Below are 25,283 nucleotides of genomic sequence, written 5' to 3' on the forward strand. Positions count from 1 at the left end.
TTAGAATAGCTGTACCAAGAACAGAAAACCCATTGCTCCTGTTCAAAGGGTCGTCAACCATGCAGCTATGGTGATGCTCCGAATTCAAGTCAAACAAAATAATTTCATTTTCAGGGATTATACCACCCTCTGGTGGAAATTCGTCACTGCCTGGTGTGTTTCAAGCCTATTGTACATAATTTTTCCTCACTTTAACATTAAAAACTTTGTATTCTGAGCACAAATAAAGGCCAAAAACACTAAAAGCCAGCCCCCCCCTCTCCTGAGGATGTAAAGGCCTTTGTGCTGCTTATGAAACTGCATAAGAAAAGTAGAAAAGACTGAAAACTTTAACATTTATTTATCTTATTTTATACCTGTTCTAAACTTGAGGGAAGCCCGAGGCAGAAATAACAGATGGTGGCTTGCATTTTTTGTTCTCAATATAGATGTTTGTGTCAAGAGTCTCTGGGTTTCATATATATTTTGGTTTCTTTTCTAGTTACTCACTTGTGTTGTCTGTTAAATACTGTTGTTGTTAGGTTGTGTTCTTATTTTGGTATTCTGGTTTTATCTGTGCTTTCTTAGTTATTTAGATTTCTTCCCTTTTTCTGGTCCGTCCTCCATTTCATGCCAGATTCTGTTTTACCCCTGCACCCAGTACATTGCCCTACTTCTCCTGGTGCCAAATCACCTGTACTTGATTGCTTCACCTGCTGTCCCTTTTGTTTCATATCTATTTAGTCAGCCAGTTCCCCACTCTTAGTTGTCATGCTGCCCTGCTCTGAGCTCCTCTTCGGCCTGTTCCTGGTTCCCTGTAAGCCTTGTTAATTTATATATTAAAAAAACATTCTTCACACAACATGGGGCTTCCCTACTCTTGCCTGTGCTTCGGTCTAAACAACAATACACCAAACCTGACAGCTGAAAACAAGCCTCCCCACACCACAATGCTGCAACCACCCCTGTTTCTCCGTGGAAATGTGGGGGGATTTGCACTGTTAGTTTTCCACATACCAAAAATTGTTCATGCAATCAGAAATATATTTGGGCTCATCTGATTGGAACACATTTTAAATGTCTTGTGACATTGTATTGATTTATCACATGATATTTCAGTAAAATACGCTAGAAATTGTGGTTGTGACAAAAGGCGAGTAAGCTGATAGGGTATGAATACTTTTGCAGCGCTGTACATTGTGCAGACATGGATGAGTGAACTGTCATCAGCTCTCTGCAGCTTATCTCCAGTGACTTCACAGCACCTATATAACAGAGTCTGTGCGTGAGTTTCACTAACAATGCTGCTGTCCAACATGACAGACTCTGCAGAAGCAGCAGGAGTTATTCTCTCTGTGGACTTCAGCAGCCCGGAGGACTACTTCATCTTCATCTTCCAGATATTATTCGCCACCAGCACAGTCCTGGTAGCAGGCACGGTGGTGATCGGGATCTCAGCCACCAGAGCACTCCGCCTTCAGAACCGCTTCATTTTCATGCTGAACACCAGCATCTGTGACACTCTGGTGGGTTTCTCTGTGTATTATCTGGGCCTGTTTGATGTTCAGGAGGGGTATCCTTCCAGAAACGGGACCTATAATGTGTTACCATCACTGCTAGGGGTCAACATACTGACCTTCCTGTTTGCTCAGTTTGACAGGTATTTTGCTGTATGTTATCCATTTGTCTACAGCCGTTTTATAACAAGGCAGGTTGTCATAGGATTAAACGTTTACTGCTGGGTGTACAATGTGGTCCACCTGCTGGTTAGGAATCTGCTGCCTGTCTCCAAAGCTATACAGCTGTATGTGCTCAGCATCATCTTCTTTCAGCTGATAGTGATCACCAAAGTGATCATGACCATCAAACTTTATGTTGTAGCAAAGTATCAGCTGCAGAGGGAGCCCCCAGGTCCAGAGAGAGAGAGCAAGAAGGAGTCGCTGAGGATCATTATTTTTGTTGTAATAAGCTTCCTGGTGCTGTGGTGCCCCTCTTTTGTGAATATTGCCATAAAGTTTTTTTTAGGAGGGGGGTTGACGTTTAAAAACGAAGCCAAGAATCTTTTTGCGATCCTGGCCCGTTTCAATGCCCTGTGCACTCCGTCCGTGTACATCTGGGGGAGCCCGGCTCTGCGGGAGGCCACGGTGAGGACGGTGTGGGGGCGGGTGTGCCCTCGCTGCAGGACGAAGTAAGTGTGGCACGGCAAAAAATGCAATTATTTAGTTTAATTCAGTGTTATTATTAAACTAACAGTAAAGGCCACCTCAAAGTGCTCTGCAATCAGGTCCAATTCCTATACATTAAAGATTGAGAAATAGTTCAGTGATTGTCAGCTGATCACAGTTTATGCTCATTAAAACTCTGATTCTTATGTCCAGATGCGGCCCCTGTCCAACTGCAGATCCCAGTAAGGTGCCAAGATGAACAGAAATCAATTCATCTGCCTCTTGATCTTTTAAAAAAAAAATTTAACATAACTGTTATATAACCAGATATGCCTTTGTTTTTCTGCTTTCCATTTAAAGTTCATAATCAGTTTGGTGCAATAATACAGTTTAAATTAAATCCGAGAACGCTCTTATAAACATTGTGTGTTTACTTTTGTGTTATGTAAACCTTATGTTATATAAAATGTATATTTTTAATAAATATAAATGTTTGAATCACTAAGAAAATGCTTTGGTTGAGAATAAAATAAAAGGAATTTGATTGCAATTATTCTGAAAATAACAGAAATGGTTAATGAATACATCTTCCTTCAGATTATTTAACACAGCTTTTTGGTTAGAATTTCTTCGGTTCTGTTTCTCGGCTTAACTGATCAGTTGTGAGTATCTTGTCAAGTCCAAAGTCTTCTATTGTTTTCATTCAGTCAGCACTATTCAAAGATATGTTAATCTGCTGTATGCTAAGTTTCTGGTAATAGTTTTTTAAAACATCATGATAACGCAGACATTTTAAAAAAATATAATTAGAATTGGTTTTAATTACACGTGCAGCCAGATAAGTTGTTGGGATAAGTTGTTGTCCAGAGACAGGGGGACTTAACACAGCACAGAAATGGTTATTTTCATACTTAATATGTTTTGTGATAAAAATAATATCTATATCAGTGACATATTGAACCAACTCTCTGCCTATATGATGGATTTTTGATCGAATATGAATTTAAAACAAACAAAACCCTCACAGTTCTTTTACTTGGTTGTTTTTGTTAGTTGCTGATGTAAAACATAAACGGAAAACTTTAAGTTTGTGACAGATGAGCAATTATGTACTGATGCATCTCAATAATCCAAGGCGAAAAAAAACAGAAACAAACTGAGTAGGTCATCTTGGTGGGTTCTTCTTTGTTGAATCATTTCATCACTTCTTCAATAAACCTTTTCAGCCTGAGGAGTTACGGGTAACTCAACCTTTGAGCCATACCTTTGAACAATTAGTTTTCTAAATGAAATACAGACATTTTGTGACATATTTTTTAAGAAGCTTTCTTACTCTGAGTTTCTACTTACTCTGTTGGATAAAGGTGGCTCCTAAGTCCCAAGAAACTACACTGTTTATTGTGATCCCCTCATCATATAAATCCCTGTTAGGATATTTTACTCAGTTATTGGTCAAATAAATTCCTAATTTAGATCTTAATATTTCCAATACATTGAATTTGCTTAAACGTTGAACAAAGTGATAGGAAGTGTTGAAAAGATCACATATTCCTTTTTAATAATTTCTTCATCTAGTTTATCGTATTGTATTTTTAACTAGCTGTTTATTGTCACTTGTTCTAATCGAAGACATTTTCACCTTATCATGTGACAAAAACGTTTCAGAGCTTTTAAATGAGATGTGCAGAAAGGGAGAGAAAGGCAGAGGGGGTCGAGAGACCGTTCGTGGTTTTCAAGGTCCAGAAATAGAAGCCACAGGAGAATTTGACAGGGGCGAGACAGGCAGGCAAAATCCACAGGAACAAGACGGGTGAGACACAAGCAACCGATCAAGGACCACTGGTTTACTCACACCAATGTTTTTCAAGAATCTGGCAGTTACACACTGGGAGAAGTTTGAGGTGCTCTTCCTAGGTGCAGTGACTCAACTAAATTGGAGTCGCCACAGGTGTAATTGCTCATACCTGATTACCTGAGCAGAGCGGGCGGACGAGCAAGCAGAGAGTGACGTCACTGAGGCTTTCTCAAACAGCAACAGAGAATCGCTACAGTATTAACACCAGGACCCCAGTCTGGGCTCTGCACATGCAGGTTCACATCTGTCATGAATTTTTGTCAAATCAGTTGCAGTTAATTTGCATGGGAAAATTCTGCATATCTCAGGTTTTTAAAGACGTTATTGTTTGATCACAGCAAAAAAATAATAATTTAGGTTAAAGACTATATGCGCTGAGCAGGTTTCCCCTCCTCTTTCTCTGGCACGGAAAGTGAGCCTGCTCCACCCGCACACAAGAACACACACACAGTGGCGAAAATGTTTATAACTAGAAAAATTTGCATTTCCTGCGAAAATGCACTGTGAATGCAGATAGCTGAATGATTGAGCAAAAGATGCAGAAGATCTTTGAAGAAGAGAAAAAATAGCTGAAAAGCATTGAAGAAGTTGAAAAAGTTGAAGAAGTTGAAAAAGTTGAAGAATTTGAAAGAGTTGAAGAATTTGAACATGAAAGAACAATAGCTGAATGATTAAAAGAAGAAAAAACTGAGGGTAAGGCACCAAACATTTCCTTACTCATTCTAAACACTGAATCGTTTAACAAAGCAGAAGTAGAATTTCAAACTTGAATATACTGTAGCCATATGTGGGCCTGCATTTCTAGGGAGCATACGGGGTTTCGCCCCATTGAAAAGCATTGGATGTTTGACACCTCCTAACTTGGAGATGCTTTACGTGACGAGGCCCACACTTATTGTGGAGCATTCTGTATAAAGGAGGTACAGACTCTGTAAATCAGAAGTTTGTCCAAGCTTCCTAGAGCTACTTCCGATTAGCAACATGCTAACCGTTAGCCGCTAACATGGTTGTGTTCAGTATCACCGGGTGATTGTACTCTGTCAGTTTGGTCCAAATCCTGTACTGGGAAGTGCCTCAAAAAGGGGTGCCAATACTTAATGTCACCAAAGGTCACCAAAGTTCATGGGTCAGATTGGCCTCCTTTAGCAACTCAGCCTCACCACATCTGGGCCCAGAACTCAACATTTGACCAAAATGGCGTGTAGCGCCATTTCCCACAGGTGGGTGGTGCTGTATTGGCCAATTGGGTTGTGTCTGGGCATCATGCCAGGTCCTGTTGGAAGTAAAGGCACAAAAGGCCCAAAATTGGACAGAAGAGTGACACATGGCTGAAAGTCACTTGAACATTTTTAAATGTCAAGATGAAGTGACTGTGCGAATTTTAGATTCCTACATTAATTACAGCAAATGCAGTGAGCATCGAAAGTTGCCATTCTATCTCAATGGAGCCTCTCCCTCTGGCCCTCAGAGTTCCGTCATCATGGAAACTCGCTCACACCTGCAGCGGGCCAGTCTACCAAAGTGCAGACACTTTGCTCAAAATATGTCCCATTGGGTTATAATGGAGAACTTTGCCTCGCACAACGCTCCATATCTCCTGATCCGTAAATGGTAGAGACGTAATTTTTTCTGCGTTTATTTCTTAATGTATAGGGGAAGAAGACTTGCTATCGGTTTTTGCAGGAAATATTTTAATAAAGGCGTAAAAAATTGTGATATAAAGGGGATTTTTAAGGAATTTCAAAAATCCTCTAAAAACGGTCCCAAACAAATTGCTCTAGCTGAAAAAGTATAAGAGATATCAAAATAATTCTTTCACTGTGAGTATCAGCAGGCTTTTGAGGACAATGCAGCTAATTTTTATGTTTGTACAAAAATCGGTGTAGGCACAGCGACGATGTAAAAAAGTGGATCATGTGGAAAAATGCAGCTCTAAAGCATTTTCAGGATTTTGCACATTCGCTACTGCCGAACAAATTGTTCCTGCGGCAAAACTGTAACAGTTATCCAAAAAATTCATTTTTTGTGAATGCCAGAAGGGTTGGGACATTCATGTGTGAAAGTCTCATGCCTGTACATTAAAGGGTTTAGGAGTAGCGACGATGCGAAAACGTGTGATGTTTTGGATTTTCTGACGTCATTTTTCAAAACCGCTCCATAGGAAATGAATGGGGGAGGTTTCGGGTTTGTGTCGCTCTGAGGTGATTTGCGAAAAATCTATAAATGCTACACCCATGAGGGCTACATTTACTGAATCCAGACAAAAATTCCTACGTTTGGGTGTATAATTTATGTGGATAGGTTGAAAATTGAGCGAGTGAGAAGAAGTTGTTCGGAGTAGAAGAATTAGTTGAATTTCTAGAGTGCGCACTCTACCACCTCCACTTGACGACCATAGCAACGCATGTTATTTGCTGAATTTCTTGAAAAGCCAAAATTATTTTAAGGAGGTACTATATGAAAATGGTAAAAGATATGAAAAAGCTGAAATAGACCATAATAGCTGAAAGATATCACTACATTTTAAAAGTTGAATGGCGTTTCTAGCTGAAAGTAGGCTGAAGCAGTAAGCTGTCAAAAAGCAGCTGAAATGAGCGGAATTTTAGTGAATTACATTAATTTCCTATGGGAGAAAAAAAAGCTGAAAATTTGCAGAAAAAGCTGAATATTTTAAAACGTTGAAAAGTTAAAAGTACAAAAAGATATAGCCATCCATTCCAGAAGAAGCTGAATAGTTTAAAAGAAATCGGAGAAAAATTGTAGGAGGAGAAGCGAATCAAACTTTAAACAGTAAAAACGCATTAGGAAGAATAAACACTAAGAAGAAGAAGAAGAAGAAGAAGAAGAAGAAGAAGAAGAAGAAGAAGAAGAAGAAGAAGAATAAAGAATAAAGAGAAACAGGATCTCAAGAACTGTGAATGCCTACTGCATTCACAGTAATAATAACTAGAAAAATTTGCATTTCCTGCGAAAAAATGCACTGTGAATGCAGTAAGCTGAATGATTAAGCAAAAGATGCATAAGTTCTTTGAAGAAGAGAAAAAATAGCTGAAAAGCATTGAAGAAGTTGAAAAAGTTGAAGAATTTGAACATGAAAGAACAATAGCTGAATGACTAGAAGAAGAAATAAACTGAGGGAATGGCACCAAACATCTCCTAACTCATTCTGAACACTGAATCATTTAACAAAGCAGAAGTAGAATTTCAAACTTGAATATACTGTAGCCATATGTGGGCCTGCATTTCTAGGAGTATAAGGGGTTTTGCCCCCCATTGAAAACTTTTGGATGTTTGACTCCTCATAGCTTGGAGATGCTTTATGCGACGTAGGCCAAATTTCTTGTGGAGCTTTCTCTCTAAAGGAAGTACAGACTCTGTGAAGCAGAAGTTTGTACGAGCTGTCAGAGCTACTTCCGGTTAGCAACATGCTAACAGTTAGCCGCTAACATGGTTGTGTTCAGTATCACCGGGTGATGGTACTCTGTTAGTTTGGTCCAAATCCTGTACTGGGAAGTGCCTCAAAAATGGGTACCAATACTTAATGTCACCAAACGTGACCAAAGTTTATGTGTAAGATTGGCCTCCTTTAGCAACTCAGCATCACCACATCTGGGCCCAGAACTCAACATTTGACCAAAATGGTGTGAAGCGCCATTTCCCACAGGTGGGTGGTGCTGTATTGGCCAATTGGGTCGTGTCTGGGCATCATGCCAGGTCCTGTTGGAAAAAAAGGCCCTATAGGAAAGCATGTGAAATCCAAAATGGAACAGAAAAGTGACACATGGCTGATAATCACATGAAAATTTTAAAATGTTAAGAGGAAGTGACTGTGCGAATTTCAGATTCCTACATTAATCACAGCTACTTCAGTGGGTGTCGAAAGTTGCCATTTTATCCCAATGGAGCCTGTCCCTCTGGTCAGCAGAGTTCCGTTGTCATGGAAACTCACTCACACCTGCAGCGGGCCATTCTACCGAAGTGCAGAGACTTTACTCAGACTCTGCCTTATTGGAATAGAATGGAATACTTTGCCTCAAATAACGCTCCATATCTCCTGATCCGTAAATGGTAGAGACGTAATTTTTTCTGCGTTTATTTCGTAACGGATAGGGGAAGAAAACTTGGTATTGGTTTTGGCTGGAAATATTTTAATAAAGGTGTAAAAAATTATGATATAAAGGGGATTTTTAAGGAATTCCAAAAATCCTCTAAAAACGGCCCCGAACAAATCGCTCTAGCTGAAAAAGTATAAGAGATATCAAAAATAATTCTTTCACTGTGAGTATCAGCTGGCTTTTGAGGACTATGTTGCTCATTTTTATGTTTGTACAAAAATCGGTGTAGGCACAGCGATGATGTAAAAAAGTGGATCATGTGGAAAAATGCAGCTCTAAAGCATTTTCAGGATTTTGCACATTCGCCAGAAGGGTTGGGACATTCATGTGTGAAAGTCTAATGCCTGTACATCAAACGGTTTAGGAGTAGCGACGATGCGAAAACGTGTGATGTTTTGGATTTTCAGACGTCATTTTGCAAAACCACTCCATAGGAAATGAATGGGGGAGGTTTCGGGTTTGTGTCGCTCTGAGGTGATTTGCGGAAAATCTATAAATGCTACACAAATGAGGGTTACAATTCCTGAATCCAGACAAAAATTCCTACGTTTTGATGTATAATTTATGTGGATAGGTTGAAAATTGAGCGAGTGAGAAGTTGTTCGGAGAAGAAGAATTTGTTGCATTTCTAGAGTGTGCACTCTACCAACTGCCACTTGACGACCATAGCAACGCATGTTATTTGCTGAATTTCTTGAAAAGCCCAAATTATTTTAAGGAGGTACTATATGAAAATGGTAAAATATATGAAAAGCTGAAACATACCATAATAGCTGAAAGATATCACTAAATTTTAAAAGTTGAATGGCGTTTCTAGCTGAAAGTAGGCTAAAGCAGTAAGCTGTCAAAAAGCAGCTGAAATGAGCGGAATTTTTGTGAATTACATTCATTTCCTATGGGAGAAAAAAACGCTGAAAATTTGCAGAAAAAGCTGAATATTTTAAAAAGTTGAAAAGTTAAAAGTACAAAAAGATATAGCCATCCATTCCAGAAGAAGCTGAATAGTTTAAAAGTTGAATGGTTGAAATCGGACAAAAACTGTAGAAGGAGAAGCGAATCAAACTTCAAACAGTAAAAACGCGAAAGAGGATCTCAATAACTGTGAATGCCTACTGCATTCACAGTAATAAAGAATAAAGAGAAACAGGATCTCAAGAACTGTGAATGCAATAGGCATTCACAGTTATTAACTCAAAAACGGCGAAAACATCCAGCCAAGATTTTCACATTTTATATCTGTTATGCACAAAGATTCCCCAATAACTTAGTAAATGCCTTATAGTGACTATTAAGCCTCAACGAACAGATCCAGTCTGTGGGAAATCCCAGCCAGTCTGGCCCAGTAATAACGCTGTAGCAGCGGCCGTAACACTGCAGTCTCCCTGGGTCTCTGTCGGTCCCGACAAGTTAGAGCATTTCAATCTGAAAAACTCACACGGATAGAAAAGGCAATTGGAAGAATTTTATTGATACAATATTTTAAGACTTTGGTGCTCAGACCTCAGCAGGAAAAATTCACGCTGAATTATACTTCAATATGGATAAGCAGGCGTATGAGAATAGGGATATTTCCCCCCAGGCCTGAAACTGGTGGTGGAGTGGAGATAAACAAAGTTTGTTCTGTCCATATGATGATCTGTTTGAGCTAGATGTCCAACTTGATAAACACAGGTTGCATGAACTGTCCATGATGAGCAAGCATGAAGCGACTGTGGAGAGGAAAAACTCCCCTTTGGGAAGAAACCTCTGGCAGAACCAGGCTCAACATGGCGGTCTTCTACCAGAACGTTTTAAGGAGTGACAGGGAATGCAGTAAGAGTCCGGGAGGAACTACACTCTGATAGGGACGAGGTTGAAGGAGGACCGTAGGAAAGACAGGTGGAGCTTGCTACGATGGTGGAGAAGGGGATGGAGGTGGGTTGAATCCAGTCATCAGAGTCCAAACCAGACACGGCGCAGCCACCGCTTGCCCGCTGAGCAGAAGGCCGAGACGAGGATGTGGAGTTCTTTTAAGATGAACCCAGGATGCTGATTGGCTTCGAGGAGAACCAGTTCAAAGCTGATTGGCTTGCGACGAAGGCGGATGAGTCTCTGATTGGATGGGAGGTAGGCAATAGAGTTTCTTCAGACTGAAATCCCGCTTAAGCTCCACAATTTAAATTGGCTCATTATCTTGATGAACTGACTGCACAGATGAAGTTTAGAGGTGTATCTTCTCACCTAAAGCCGTCTTAAAACAACGTTTTGTGATAAATTAAGGTTATATAATCAATAGGTTTGTAAACTCCTTATCTCCTTACTCCACCCTTGCGGCGGACAGTTTTTTTTTTACTGCACACTACCCTTCAACAAGCCCTGAGAAGGCAGAGCGAAGTACTGGGTCAGTTGAGGGACCAAAGCCCAGGGAAAGTAAAGCACTGGGAAAGTGAAATTAGTCAGGTAAATATGTATGGAAACGCTACTTGTGATTTGCAAAGCCCCAGGTTTCTCAAAAGCCCCAGACTCCACTCTATTCTACTCCTGTATTTGAAAACACTTTGTTTTCAAATCAACATCTAGTGGAAATTCCATGTCTTTACTTTACCCTCATTTGAAAGACGTTTACAGAGAAAAACGTTGAAATGTGCAGAACCTCCTTTCCCTGCCATGACTCCGAGCCGTGCCAACTCAGCAGTTCTCAGAAACAGGAACCTGAAGATACACTGTGGTTCTTGCCCAGACGCCATAAGCTGCAGGCTGTCTGCAAATGTGACACAGACCTCAGAGATGGAGAGCACAGAAACCAGTCCAACTTGCAGAATGTTCTGCACCTACTTTGCCGTGTTTGTGATCTTTGTCTTTCTGGGTGGGAACTTTAGCTGCTCCTGCAGACCTGAGGATTCGTACTGTGGGCTGTTCTTGGCCCTGCCATTCCTCGTCACTTTGATATTTTTGCTGTGGACAGACACCTCGTTCCAGCGAACCAGCAGACACCTTCTGCGCTCATCGAACTGCAGCTTCCTAACCTCCTCCTGCAGGTACATCATCAGGGCAGCATTCATCGCTCTGCTGTGGGTGGCGTGTGTGTTCATCACTGGAGACTGGTATGTTTGCTGTATGAGCAATCAGACCACAGAGGTCCAGCTAGCCTGCAAATCTCCAGGGATGATCACTGATGAGGAGCTCAAGACCATCGCTGAGCTGAGGAACAAGTCCTGGGTGAGAACTTTCATTCTGCTTCATGTGAGTCTAAACATAACAGAGAAACAAAGTCAATAATTTCTGCCTCACTTCCAGATCATCGGCACCATTCTACTCTGTGGTATCGTTTTAGTCCCAGCGCTGTCTGCCACGTTTGGATGGCGCAAACCCTCAAGAGGTGATCGACAGAAACTATACCACACACTGATCCTGGAGCAGGAGGAAAGCATCCTGAAGGAGTCTTTGAGGAATTATGCCAGAGAAAAGTTGTCAAATGAGATGAGGAGGAGAATTCAAGATGGTCAAGTGGAAGAGTGTTTTAATGTGGCCCAGCAGCTGATCCAAGACTCCGTTGGACCGGCGATTCCTGATAACGAGCAGCAGGGGGCGCAGTAGAGAGGACAAAGCAGTAACATATTTATCTTCTACTCATTTCTGCTGACAATGATTTCATAAGATCAATACTTTATTGTAATTTGGTGATTTAATTTAGTAGAATATAAATGTTGAAAATTTGACCCATGTGTCGGATGTGGTGAACGCCTGGAGTAGGATAAAAACTATTTTATTTTTATTTTATTTATTTTAGTCTAAACTAAATTATAAATGAATGTTGGGACAGTGATCTATTTGATATTTAGAGAAATTCCCCAAGATATGTTGATTGATGTTGATGTTGTTGTTACCGGTGTAAAAGAGATACAATTTTTTAGTGATGAAAATCTAAACTGGAAAACCAAATATCAACCATTTAAAGAGGAAAATATCAAAGATGATTGTGTTGTTAATTAAAGTGAAAGACTCGTTCAAGCTATGTTTGCATTTAATCCCAATTCTTCATTTTTCGACTGTTTATGCAGATGTTTATGGGGAAAACTTGTAAATTTATCATATGTAGAAAACAGTACCGATATCCAAAAAATCCACAACTCCTAAACCAAAAAACTGATCACGGTTTGAACTGTTGGACTATCATAATTTTGAAGTTATGTTTAAAGTACAAACTTATGTACCAGCAGTAAATTCACAGAAACATATATTTAATTTTAGAGTTTGAAAAAATACATAAAAAAACTAATATCAGAACCCTTCTGACAGAAGGATGTATTTGTGTTTGGGGTAAATATTCTGGCTAAACAAACTAAACAGAGCAAACCCATTTGGATTCATTATTTAAAAAGACAAGATGATATTTTCTGTCCTTGTGATGTTTTTTCTAGAGGAATGTGTGATTTAGTTAATCATGTCTTAGTAAAACAATTTTATGTGTTCGTTATGTGAGATTTATCTTTTTTTGGATCCTTTTCAGTCATTTTTGTCTTTTGTTTGCATTTTAAAATGTGTTAAGCTTATTTTATCTGTTATGGAATGAAATTAAATGTAATTAAAATGATTTAATACATAAGAAATTAATCATGAAACAAAACTGTATAAAATTAAGTTTGTATATCATTTGAGCTTACTGTTTTATTTAGTTTTTTTTCTATTTCAAGCAGAGACAATCCAGTAGAAGTGAATCCTTGAAAATAAATGCAATAAGAAAATGGGTATAAATGAAACAAAATAACACATATAAAGTCCTTAATAATCAAGCTCCATCATACATCAGAGATCCGATTGTTGGTAGTCGTCTCATGGTGTTCCACATGTTTGTCAAGCCACTGCAAGTACGTGAAGAAAGCTGGGACCGTTTTCTTCCCGCCAAGATCCCCACTCTTCTTTGTGTTGACCTGAAGTTTGACTTTCGCAAATTTATCCAGAAGATATATCCATCTCTTCCGACAGACTGCCTCCTCTGTTTCCAACGCTTGTGCTACCTCTTTCCAGGAGTTGTTTGCCATTTGCGTGTCTTTGTAACGCCTCGAAGATGTATTATAATAAATTCTCATATTTCCTAACCGCCTCGCAAGCTGATCCTCAAAACTATCCATCTCGTACAGTCACCTGCAAAAGAATGGGGAATGTCCTTCTCCGATACCAGAACAATAGTGCATTATTTCTGCTCACCTGTCTAGCAACGGCCATCCAAATTCTGACCAATGGAACAAGTTTTCTCGGTCACCCTGCTAGAAACACGTTCTGCCCAGTTGATGTGTTAAGAGTAGTCAGAAAGACTGGGCTGACAGAACAACGTGACGTCATTCGCAGCAGGAGCAAGACAAAATGTCTTAGTTCTCTCGGAGTATGGAGCAGCCTTTAGAAACGGGGTGAGGAGTTATTTTTTCTGAGAGGAGCTCAAAGTAGAACTTCTGGTTCTCCACATTGAAAGGAGTCAGTTGAGTTGGTTCTGACATTCACAGGGAAAACTCAACTCACCGGAGGGACTATATACAGGGGGTAAGGAAAGTATTCAGACCTCTTTAAATGATTCACTCTTTGTTTCATTGCAGCCATTTGCTAAAATTAAAAAAGTCACTTTTATTTATCATTTATGTACACTCAGCAACCCGTCTTGACCGAAAAAAACGGACGTGGAAAATTTAGCAAATTTATCAAAAAAATTAATTCTGAATCATCACATGCTCATGAGTTTTCAGACGCTTTTCTCAGTATTGAGCAGAAGCATCCTTTTGAGCTAGTACAGTCCTCAGTCTTCTTGGGAATGATATTACAAGTTTTTCACACCTTGATTTGGGGATCCTCTGCCATTCTTCATTGCAGATCATCTCCAGTTCCGTCAGGTTGGATGGTGAACGTCAGTGGACAGCTTTTTTTAGGTCTCTCCAGAGATGCTCATGGGGGTTTAGGTCAGGGCTCTGACTGGGCCAGTAAAGAATGGTCACATAATTGTTCCAAAGCCACTCCTTTGTTATTTTAGCTGTGTGCTTAGGGTCATTGTGTTGTTAGAAGGTGAACCTTCGGCCCAGTCTGAGGTCCTGAGCACTCTGGAAGAGGTTTTCTTCCAGGATATCGCTGTACTTGGCCACATTCATTGTTCCTTCAATTCCAACCAGCCGTCCTATCCCTGCAGCTGAAAAACACCTCCATAGCATGATGCTTGGCACCATCATGTTTCACTGTTGGGATTGTATTGGGCAGGTGATGAGCAGTGCCTGGTTTTCTCCACACATACCGCTTAGAATTAACTCTAAAAAGTTCAATCTAGGTCTCATCAGACCAGAGAATCTTATGTATCATAGTCTGGGAGTCCTTTATGTGCTTTTTGGCAAACTCTATGCGGGCTTTCATATGTCTTGCACTGAGGAGAGGCTTCCGTCGGGCCGTAAAGCCCGACTGGTGGAGGGCTGCCGAGGTGGTTGACTTTGTGGAACTTTCTCCCATCTCCCTACTGCATCTCTGGAGCCACAGTCACAGTGATTTTTTTTTGGTTTCTTCTTTACCTCTCTAACCAAGATTATTCTCCCTTTATTGATCAGTTTGGCTGGATGGCCAGGTCTAGGAAGAGTTCTGGTCATACCAACTTTCTTCCATTTTAGGGTTATGGAGGCAACTATGCTCTTCGGAACCTTGACTGTTGCAGAAATCCGTTCGTAATCTTGACCAGATCTGTGCCTTGCAACAATTCTGTCTGAGATCCTTGGACAGTTCCTTCGACCTCATGATTCTCCTTTGTTCTGACATGCACTGTGAGCTGTAAGGTCTTTTATAGACAGGTGTGTGCCTTTCCTAATCAAGTTCAATCAGTTTAACTCAACACAGCTGCACTCCAATGAAGGAGCGGAACCATCTCAAGGAGGATCAGAGGTAATGGACAGCATGTGAGTTAAATATGAGTGTCACAGCAAAGGGTCTGAAGACTTATGACCATGTTATATTTAAATCTTTCTTTTTTAATACAATTTCAAAAAAAATTACGTCTGTTTTTTCTGTCAAGATGGGGGTGCTGAGTGTACATTAATGAGAAATTAAATTGACTTTTTTGATTTCAGCAAATGGCTGCAATGAAACAAAGATTGAATTATTTAAAGAGGTCTGAATCCTTTCCATACCCACTGTATCCTGTCTGGTCTAGGGACATCTTAGGATCCCCCATAATGAGCTGGAGGATCTCGCTGGGGAGAAGGAGGGCTGGGTTTCTGTTCTCAACTGTTGCCCGCACAACTCAATCTCAGATATGTGTAAGATGATGGATGGATGGATGGATGGATGGATGGATGGATGGTATATTTTGCATTCATGATGTTTAAGTATCGAGGTCAAAGCAGAAAACTAGAAAATAAGAACATTTTATTTTAACCTCTACAGTTTGTCAGAGAAACACAGAGACGGTTTCTAAGCTTTTACTTTCCCTATATTTAACTAATTTTGCTGTGTGGCTGCTGACTGAATGAGTTTTCACATCTTCAAATATAAAACCACATCACCCGCAGGCAGCACTTCTGCTCAGGAAAAAGCCAAATGATGAAATAAAGAGGAACGGTAAGAAGCAGCAGAGAGTATTGCACGCAAAGCAGGAGTGCTCAGTTTCAGTCTGGATCTAACTTGGGTCTGCTGATCTACACAAAGATCAGTAAAATACATATTAATGAAACAATCTTGTCAACTCTGTCTCGTTTGTAACCGACTAGAACTAGAGATGTTTTACTTTTGGTAAAAAGTGAAAGAGGTGTGTCAAGTCTTTTTTCTTTTTGTTCAGTTAGTGGATTAAAACAGAAAAAGAAAAAAAACATGCACAACTCTTCTCCTGGTATCGTTTCAACCTACCCAGCCTGCCTTTGTGAGGAGAATCACGTCCGGTTAAACCACCACGGTGAAATGAATTATTATGTATGTTACTGATCTTTGTGTAGATCAGCAGACCCAAGTTAGATCTAGACTATAGCTGTGGTTTGAGGTTAGATATTGGATATTAGTGCTCCGCAGCATCTGCCTTCTGTTTGAGCCGATACAGAAAGGCTCATCTGGGGCTGCGGAGGACTACATATTTTCTGCATACCTGCCGAGATTTGCATGCCCTGTCTCGGGAGCGTGCCTCTTAGGAAGAACGGTGCTACTTGTTCTTCCTAATATCAACAGGTTTATTTTCCCTATACCTCTCTGGAAAAAAATTGGTTATTTGGAAGATTATTTTACGAAATTACGGGTTTTACAAACGTGATTACATCCAAGGTTTTTGTCAGAGGTATAGCTGATTCATTTGTCGTGGTCTCTTGTCATTCACACGCAACAATAAACCGGAGAAAGTGGAGGTGTGAGCAGGGGCGGTCCTAGCTTGTTCGGCACCCTGGGCGAACAACCCAACGTGCGGGGTCAGAGGGCCTGGTGGCGCCGATGTATGGAAGTCTCGCCTCTGTCAGCCTGCCCCAGGGCAGCTGTGCCTGCTAACATGGCTCACCACCATCAGGGTGTGAATGAATGGGTAAATGACTGATTATAGTGTAAAGTGCTTTGGGGTCATCGGACTAGTTAAAGCGCTGTATAAGTGCAAGCACTTTATCATTTGATACCTTCAAATTGACCTTAGTCACCAAACAAAGCAGACAAGTTAAATGTATAGTTCTTATTGGTTACAAAGTGTCCTATCTAAGCAAACCCAGCAGATTCTATCAAGTCATTGACCTGCAGCATTCACTCCTTCTGGATGAACACTGAACTGCAGTGGACAGTCACTGTCATTGTGCCATTGACTTTGTAGCAATCCCTCATACTGAGCATGCATGTAGCAACAGCGGGGAGGAAAACTCCCCTAAAACAGAAAGACACATGTAGAACCAAGCTCAGTGTTAACACCTTTCTGACACGACTTGACTTGAGGTTTAAGGGCCTTTCAAACAGGATGCAGCGTGTGCACTGCTGCACTGTGAAACCCATTATTTTCAATGGTCTGCCCTGCAATGGAGAGTCGTTAGACTCATCGTATGCATAGCTCATATGCTATGTGAGACTTTCATTTCAATTTCTCATCAATGAGTACTCCTAAGAACCTGAATTCTGATATGCTCTCAATATTAATCCCAATTAAATTCAAGTTAATATTTTCAGGGCATTTTTGATTTGTGAATAACACATTTTTTGTTTTGCTTAAATTTAATGTTTGCTCATTGTTGATAAACCATTTTTAGATACACCATTTCTTGCCCAACAGTTTTCATTAATTCTTACCAGACACACAAAAAATGTGTATCATCTGCAAAGAGAACAAAACACAATATCTCTGATGCATCACAGAGGTCATTTACATATAAAATAAAAAGTTTAGGCCCCAGTACAGAGCCTTGAGGGAATCCACATGAAATTGTACTTAATTTGAATTCATGGCCCATCCATCCATCCATTTTCTAACACGTCTATCCCTTGTGGGGTCATGAGGGGTGCTGGTGCCTATCTCCAGCTGTCAATGGGCGAGAGGGGGGGGTACACCCTGGACAGATTATCATATTCCATATATTTGTAATTTTGCTGTCAATATGCTATGATCAACTGTATCAAAAACTTTTTCAAGTAAAAAAAAACTCCAACTGTATGGTTTTTGGTTTGAAATTCAGTAGTAATGTCTTCTGTGATTTTTATTAATGCCAAAGCTGTTGAGCAAGTGCTTCTAAAGTAAAATTGATTTTCACTTAATGAATGAGAATGTTTTTATATAAAATAATCAAATCTTTTAACAAAATATTTTTCCAAGATTTTTGAAAATTGAGAGAGCAAAGAGTGTTAAGATTGTGTCTATCACCAGATTCAAAGAGTGGGATAATCTTTGCCACCTTTTATCTGGAACGACACCGGTATTAAAAGATAAATCAAATATATGTTTTAGGGGTCTGCTGATACAATGTATAGTCTCTTTGAGAATAAACATATCTAAATCATCACTATCACATGCATATTTACTTTTTAATTTAAAGACAGTGCCAATAATTTAATTCTCACTGACTTCACCAAGATATAGGAATTGCATCACTTTGTTTTCACCTTCCAGCTGCCATTATTCAATGACGAAATAGATTTGGCAAGATTTGGGCCAACATTGAGAAAGAAATAATTAAATTCATCAGCCATTTTTTCATGACTTATCCCAACATTCTGCTCATTAATCAGACAAGATGGTTGACTATAAACCCTAATACTAGCTATGACATCCCTTAACCTTTTCCACATTCTTTTAATGTTATACTTTCTTTCCATTCTTTCCAAATGTGTGTAATACTCTTTCTTTGCATGTCTCATAATTGTAAGCTTTTTTTATATAGGCCTTATATTGTTTCTGAATTCTCTGTTCAATGTTTTATAAAGTCCTGATAAAGCTTGTTCTTCTTTTTCAAGCCTCTGTTATCCCTTTAGTTTTCCAATGTTTATTTTTATTTTCCTCCAGAAGTTTTATTGGGCAATTTTTATTATACAGCCACATTGTAAGAACAATTCATGTGCATTGTTTACATTGTTTGCGTTACAATCACTGTCCCAGTGTCCCTTCACAAGATCATCAAGTTTATTTTACAAAACAGCTGCATTTCTACTGAGATCAAATAGACTATGTTCTTTAGAGAACGGCTGGTGGTCCTGGATTTATTTCATGGGCACCAGAGGAGAATACACATGCACATCATACTTTGGAAAAAGAATAATAATAAAACCATGTTTCATTAATTTTCCTCTTCACAGTTATAATAAACTGGGAGTTGGTCAATCACCAGCTCCAATTAAATACATTTATGGTTTTGTTTGTCATGGGATTAAATGTGAGAAAGTTCCAGTTGTATAAAAACTTTGTAAGGAACTGAAGAGCGAATTGACATCAGCTCTCTGCAGCTTATCTCCAGTGACTTCACAGTACCTATATAACAGAGTCTGTGCGTCAGTTTCACTAACAATGCTGCTGTCCAACATGACAGACTCTGCAGAAGCAGCAGGAGTTATTCTCTCTGTGGACTTCAGCAGCCCGGAGGACTACTTCATCTTCATCTTCCACATTTTATTCGCCACCAGCACAGTCCTGGTAGCAGGGACGGTGGTGATCGGGATCTCAGCCACCAGAGCGCTCCGCCTTCAGAACCGCTTCATTTTCATGCTGAACACCAGCATCTGTGACACTCTGGTGGGTTTCTCTGTGTATTATCTGGGCCTGTTTGATGTTCAGGACCGGTATCCTTACAGAAACGGGACATACAGCGTATTACGGGATCTGTTAGGAATCAACATACTGGTCTTTCTGTTTGCTCAGTTTGACAGGTATTTTGCTGTATGTTATCCATTTGTCTACAGCCGTTTTATAACAAGGCAGGTTGTCATAGGAATAAACGTTTACTGCTGGGTGTACAATGCTATCAACCTGCTGGTTAGGAATTTGCTGCCTGTCTCCAAAGCTACACAGCTGTATGTGTTCGGCATCATCTTCTTCCAGCTCATAGTGTTCACCAAAGTGATCATGACCATCAAACTTTATGTTGTAGCAAAGTATCAGCTGCAGAGGGAGCCCCCAGGTCCAGAGAGAGAGAGCAAGAAGGAGTCGCTGAGGATCATTATTTTTGTTGTAATAAGCTTCCTGGTGCTGTGGTGCCCGTCTTTTGTGAATATTGCCATAAAATATTTTACAGGAGCAGGGTTGACTTTCCGAAATGAGGGAACAAATCTTTTTGCAATTATGGCCCGTTTCAATGCCCTGTGCACGCCGTCTGTGTACATCTGGGGGAGCCCGGCTCTGCGGGAGGCTACGGTGAGGACGGTGTGGGGGCGGGTGTGCCCTCGTTGCAGGACGAAGTAAAAGAAATACAAATGTTAAATCACAACAAAATATGATCTGAAGGTTCTTAACAAACATGTCAAATTAATATGTAAGAAAATAGAATCTTTATCAATCCATGTTCAACAAGAATAACTTCAATTTATTTTCTTCTGACTAATGTATTACTCTCCCAGAAATTATTACGCAAACAAGTTAACATCACATCCTAAACTTATATAACCGAGGATGCTTGTTTCTGTTTTATCTTTTTAAGTTCATGTGGGATCTTTTTTTTCAGTAACTCAATCCACAGTGAAACACATTATATAAATAAGTTACACATATAATGTTTTCTAGCCTTTCTGTTACTTACCATGAGTTTCTGCTTGCAGTTTATGAAAACATGACATCTAAGATCAGAATATGAAATCAGACGACTAAAACAAGAAAACATTCATACAGATATGTGAATGTAATGAAAAGTATTTGAATACCTGTTTAAAGGCTGTCATTTTTAAAAGACAGATCCACAGGTATTAGTGATTGTGCTTTGTCTTGTTATGTTCTTTTCTCTTTGTGGTCATTAGGCTGCCTAATATATATATATTGACTTTTCATTTAACAAATGTGTAAAGCACAGAAAGGGTTTTGTGTTTAGAAAATAAATTGTCTTATTTGTTGTTGCTTTCTATGCATTTTTTAGTTCAATCAAAACCTAACCATGCTTTTGTATTTAATGTTAGAGTGATCAAAGGCTTGAAATTATAGGATGACAATTAAATGTGAAAACATTATTTATGGCCATGTTAATCATTTGTGAAGTTAAATATAGTCTAATTGAGAGGAAAAACACCCAGCAAACAGCATAAAGGTCTGCTTTTAACTCCATTTGAACATATGGATATTTAATACCAACTTTAAATGTGTTGAGGTTTTTAAGTTATATAGACCCCCATTCAATAAATGAAAAACTAATTGAAAAGTTAATATTTTTCAGTAACTCAATTCACTAAGGAAAGCACATTATGTGGATTAATTACAGAAAGATTGATGTTATTATTTATTATTTTCAGATGATAAATGGGCCTCATCAGAGCATATATTCAGATTTTTAGAATGTCACTGTGGATAATTAGCATCAAACAAAGAAAAAAACTTTTAAATTTCTCCATAGAAATGAATGAGAATGTGAGTTCTGGTAAGAAATAAATTATTACACCCCACCTTAACTCTTAATTAAATGGGCAAACTTACATGAATGTGTATTACACCAGGTGTGCATGATATAAACATTGTATTTTCATCAGTATTTTCAAGAAAGTTTGCTTTGTTTAGCCCCCAGACACTACATGTGTCTGGAGGCTAAATGTTATTGCAGTTTTATTGCAGTGCAGCTAAATGTTATTTCAGTGACCCTGACAACTGAAGTGAGAGTGAACACTGTAAGATTTAAGGAGCTATCTGATGCCTCTAGGAATACGATCGCAGCAGCTAATGAGCCTGGTAAGGGATTTCAATAGGCCTAAAAAAATCTTTTAGTTAGCTATTCCACTGTATGGTCAATAGTCTACAAGTTGACGACATTCAGAATAACTCTCAGCAATCCCAGGTCTGGACCGTCCATGCAGATTCACCTTGAAAGTAGACTGCAAGTAGCTAAACAAAGTCTCCAACTACAGCAGGCTCCTGCAAATGTTGATATGAAAGCTCAGGCACATGTTTAGTCAAAGACAGATGGAACAGCTTTAACTGGAGGAAACCTTTGCTCTGATAAAAACATGAAGGCCAGAGATCAGGACCTCTGGAATACATATATTAGGAGGTAGGATGTACTAACTTCTTTCTCTGCTGAAAAGCATATTTTTGTTGATATCTTTTGTTTAGTGAGTAAAACAAGATATTTTATTTCCTTATCCATAAATAAAAAAGAGAATAGACATCAATATTTCTTAATAATGAACCAATTGTTAAAAAGGGTCTCCAAATTTTTCCCATCACAGTATCACTACCTCTTCGCATTGATCTTGCAAAGTAATGAGTGATTTATTTATGAATATAAACGAGATCTAATGTATTAGAACTAATAGTAATAATAATTAAATTCATAAAATTACCATAAAAATAACAATAATGGTAGTAGTATATTTTCCCATAATGTTGTTTTATGTCACAACTGTCGGAGGAACCAGGGTACAAAAAATAAATAAAAACTGCATAACTAATGATGCTTCCTCAGTTGAGGATATGGTGAGTGGAATTTGTTTATATGGATTGTATTAGAGTTTCCTGGATTTATGGAAACTACAAACAAGCAAAACACAATCCCAGTCTATGAACCTGGGTCACTGCCCTGGCAGTGGCTTTACATCTTTTTTTCCTTCCTAATTTCCTGTTTTGACTATGTCTCCTAAAAAGCCTGACAGCTAGCATCCATCCATCTTTTCCCACTTATCCAGGGTTAGATCGCGAGGGTAGCAGCCTTAGTAAGGAGGCCCAGACTTCCCTCTCCACAGCCACTTGGGCCAGCTCCTCCAGGGGACCTTAAGGTGTTTCCAGGCCATCCGAGAAACAAAGAGTGGCCTGGGTCTTCCTCTGGGTCTCCTACTGGTGGGACGTGCCTGGAATACCTTGCAGTACAATGAACAATTTTAATGTTTTTGTTTGGATTTTATTGTAAATATCCATACAAAGTGGCACATAATTGGAGTAGAATGAAATTATGCTTCTAAAATAACTGAAAAAGGTAGCTTGCATTAGTTGGAAAGGCAGATAGTTTATATTACAGAGAAATCTTCTAGTTCATAATAAGGTGTATAGAGACCCCTAGTGGCAAACACATTAACATACAGTGAAGTGTTTGCAGTGTGGGCCCAGTTAGCCATAGGAGTTAAAACTGTTCAAGTCTAGGTTTTAATAAATGGGTTTTACTATGTAGAATGTGAGATTTGTAAATGTGAGGGCTGCTGTATGTCATCTGTTCAATGATTAAAGGACCCTAAATTTATTCAACTATCCTGTCTGTTACACTTATCAGCACCCTGGGGCGGATATCAGTTTCAGAACTAACATGTGTACAGTCCTTAAGCCTAAAATACAATGCTATCAAATATCTGCATTTTGCCCCCATGAGAAAATACTTTGCAAAACCACCTTCCTCCTTACCAGCTCTGCACATCAAGAGATTGGCATCTGTGCCCATTGTTCTTTGCCAAATTGTTTAGTTTCACGATGGATGAAGGTCACGTGTGAGCAGCAGTTTTCAAGTCTTATCACTGATTCTCAATTGGATCTAGGTTTGGTCTTATACTGGGCCATGTCCTTCCACTGTAGCTGTGATTGTGTGTTGGAGTTTAGACGTAAGTTCAGACAGGAAGACTCACCTGTTCCCCGACTGTCTCGTCATGTGTCCACGATCCAGCCAATCTGCATCAGGTCCTCTTCCTACCTCAGTCAATCATCCTGCTAAGCTTTGCTTGGAAAGACCTCCAACCATGCATTCCCCTGCTCTTCAGTTGAGCTTTGAGCGTGTAGGATATCTCCTGGCTCTGGTTTGCACTCGTTCCATCTTGGCCATCTCACTGCGTTCTTGCCATTTGGCAATTCCTTTCCTTCATCTCCTCCTTCACTCTCTATCTAGTCTGGCAAGCACCTCAAAATGCATCAAATCCTCTTCCAAAGAGTTGCCGTGGTCGCCTGGTTTCCAACCCCAGCTCTTACAGCTGTGTCGTCAAGCCCGTCTTCAGCAGCAGACCCTCCTCCAGTCTCCATTTTTCAAGCCGTCCCTCCCACAGCCCAAGCTATCCAGTGATAATTAATTTATCTCATCCATGGACTCTCTCCAGCACTGCATATCATCTATCATAGCGCATCTCCAGGGGATCGCCTCCGTTTGTGCCAAATTGACACCTCCTCTCTCTCTGCTCAACGCAGCTCAGTCCGTTCCTTGGCTTCTCCCATCAGCAGTACTGCGATAGACTGGCGACCTGTCCAGGGTGTATCATGCCTCTCGCCCATTGACAGCTAGACAAAGGCACCAGCACCCCTTGCGAACCCACATGAGATAGACGTGTTAGAAAATGGATGGATGGATGGATTTGTTCAGTAACCATAGGACACCAGATTTATTGATGCGATTATTCCTCTGGGAAGCTAGGGGTCGCTGTATCAATCGGTCACTAAAATCGGTTAATCCTAAAGTTATACCAAAACACCATCAAATAGACATTAATGTCAATTCTCAGAGCATTCATTTAAAATAGGAGGCAACCTCTATAGCACTAACCCATTCCTTAAGTCTCGCTCCAACAGTTCAGCTGTTGATCTTCTTTAGCATTTTCTTATATTCATCCAGACCTTCACTCAGTGCAAGTTGCTCAACAATATCTCAACTCTTAGGTAAGGCAATTAACTGGTGGTTAGTCTTTCACAGACCTAATCTATCTTTCCTAGGCATGTCCCGCCTCATCGCATCTCATCGTCTCTACACCTTTGCAGTCTCAGACAACACATTATTTCTGTGCCTAGATCCACATGCCAACTCCTCACTCCCTTTGCCTTGTCATGGGCAAGTCCACACCCTCTCTACGTCTTGTCAGGCATGGCCAAGTCCATACTCTTTCTATGACTTGTCATGCACAAGCTAGTCCACACCCTCTATACGCTTTCAGGCACAGCCAAGTCCACACCCTCCATACCTTTTCTGGCATGGCCATGTCTATAACCTTTCTAGGCCTTGTCAGGCACAGCCAAGTCCACACCCTCCATACCTTTTCTGGCATGGCCAAGTCTATAACATTTCTAGGCCTTGTCAGGCTCTCACAACTCCTCATCTCAGGCCCAACACCATCATCATTCCCTCTCTACGCCTAGTCAGGCTCTCACAACTCCTCATGTCATGGCAGTCATCATAATCCTTTCCTCTCTACGCCTTGTCAGGGTCTCATGAACTCTCTCCTCATGGCATATTCTTTTGCCACATCCCTAGGCCTCTAATTCACCTCCTCTTCTCTGTCACCTCACTCTCTAGGCTTCCATTTTCAGTTCCTCCCAGTCATTTGGATTTGGTTGATCTCGGCCTTGGTAGCTTCTTTTCGGGGGAAGACTTCACTAATACTAATCCTAAAATTGAATATCCAAGTTTATAGCCATTTGCAGCTTTCACGTCTTCTGCCGGAGTACAAGTGCCAAAGAACTCTTACTTATTTATGGCAATAAATCTGTCTAATTGCCTTTTCTGTCTGTGTGAGTCTTTCCAGGTTGAACTGAAGTCACTGTTCTTCTAGAATGTTAATTTCGCAAGGCTTTCATATCCTCTAATCAGTTCTCTTCCACAATTGTCCTCTATTTAGCTGAGTATTTTTGTCAACTCT

The 25,283-nt window shown here is 39.9% G+C and overlaps 2 protein-coding genes across 2 annotated transcripts; both read left to right on the forward strand.

Annotated features, from left to right (window-relative positions):
• Positions 1 to 1,219: 1,219 nt before the first annotated feature.
• On the forward strand, positions 1,220 to 2,428 carry LOC105928346 (trace amine-associated receptor 3-like). The gene is made up of 2 exons (XM_036143985.1): positions 1,220 to 2,167; positions 2,358 to 2,428. Exons 1-2 carry the CDS (start codon positions 1,281 to 1,283, stop codon positions 2,401 to 2,403), a joined length of 933 nt encoding a protein of 310 aa, XP_035999878.1. The 5' UTR covers positions 1,220 to 1,280; the 3' UTR covers positions 2,404 to 2,428.
• Positions 2,429 to 18,643: 16,215 nt separating this feature from the next.
• On the forward strand, positions 18,644 to 20,343 carry LOC118564809 (olfactory receptor 10-like). The gene has a single exon (XM_036143986.1). It carries the CDS (start codon positions 19,063 to 19,065, stop codon positions 19,951 to 19,953), a length of 891 nt encoding a protein of 296 aa, XP_035999879.1. The 5' UTR covers positions 18,644 to 19,062; the 3' UTR covers positions 19,954 to 20,343.
• Positions 20,344 to 25,283: the final 4,940 nt, after the last annotated feature.

The sequence above is a fragment of the Fundulus heteroclitus genome, chromosome 12 (genome assembly GCF_011125445.2).
Source record: "Fundulus heteroclitus isolate FHET01 chromosome 12, MU-UCD_Fhet_4.1, whole genome shotgun sequence".
NCBI lineage: Eukaryota > Metazoa > Chordata > Actinopteri > Cyprinodontiformes > Fundulidae > Fundulus > Fundulus heteroclitus.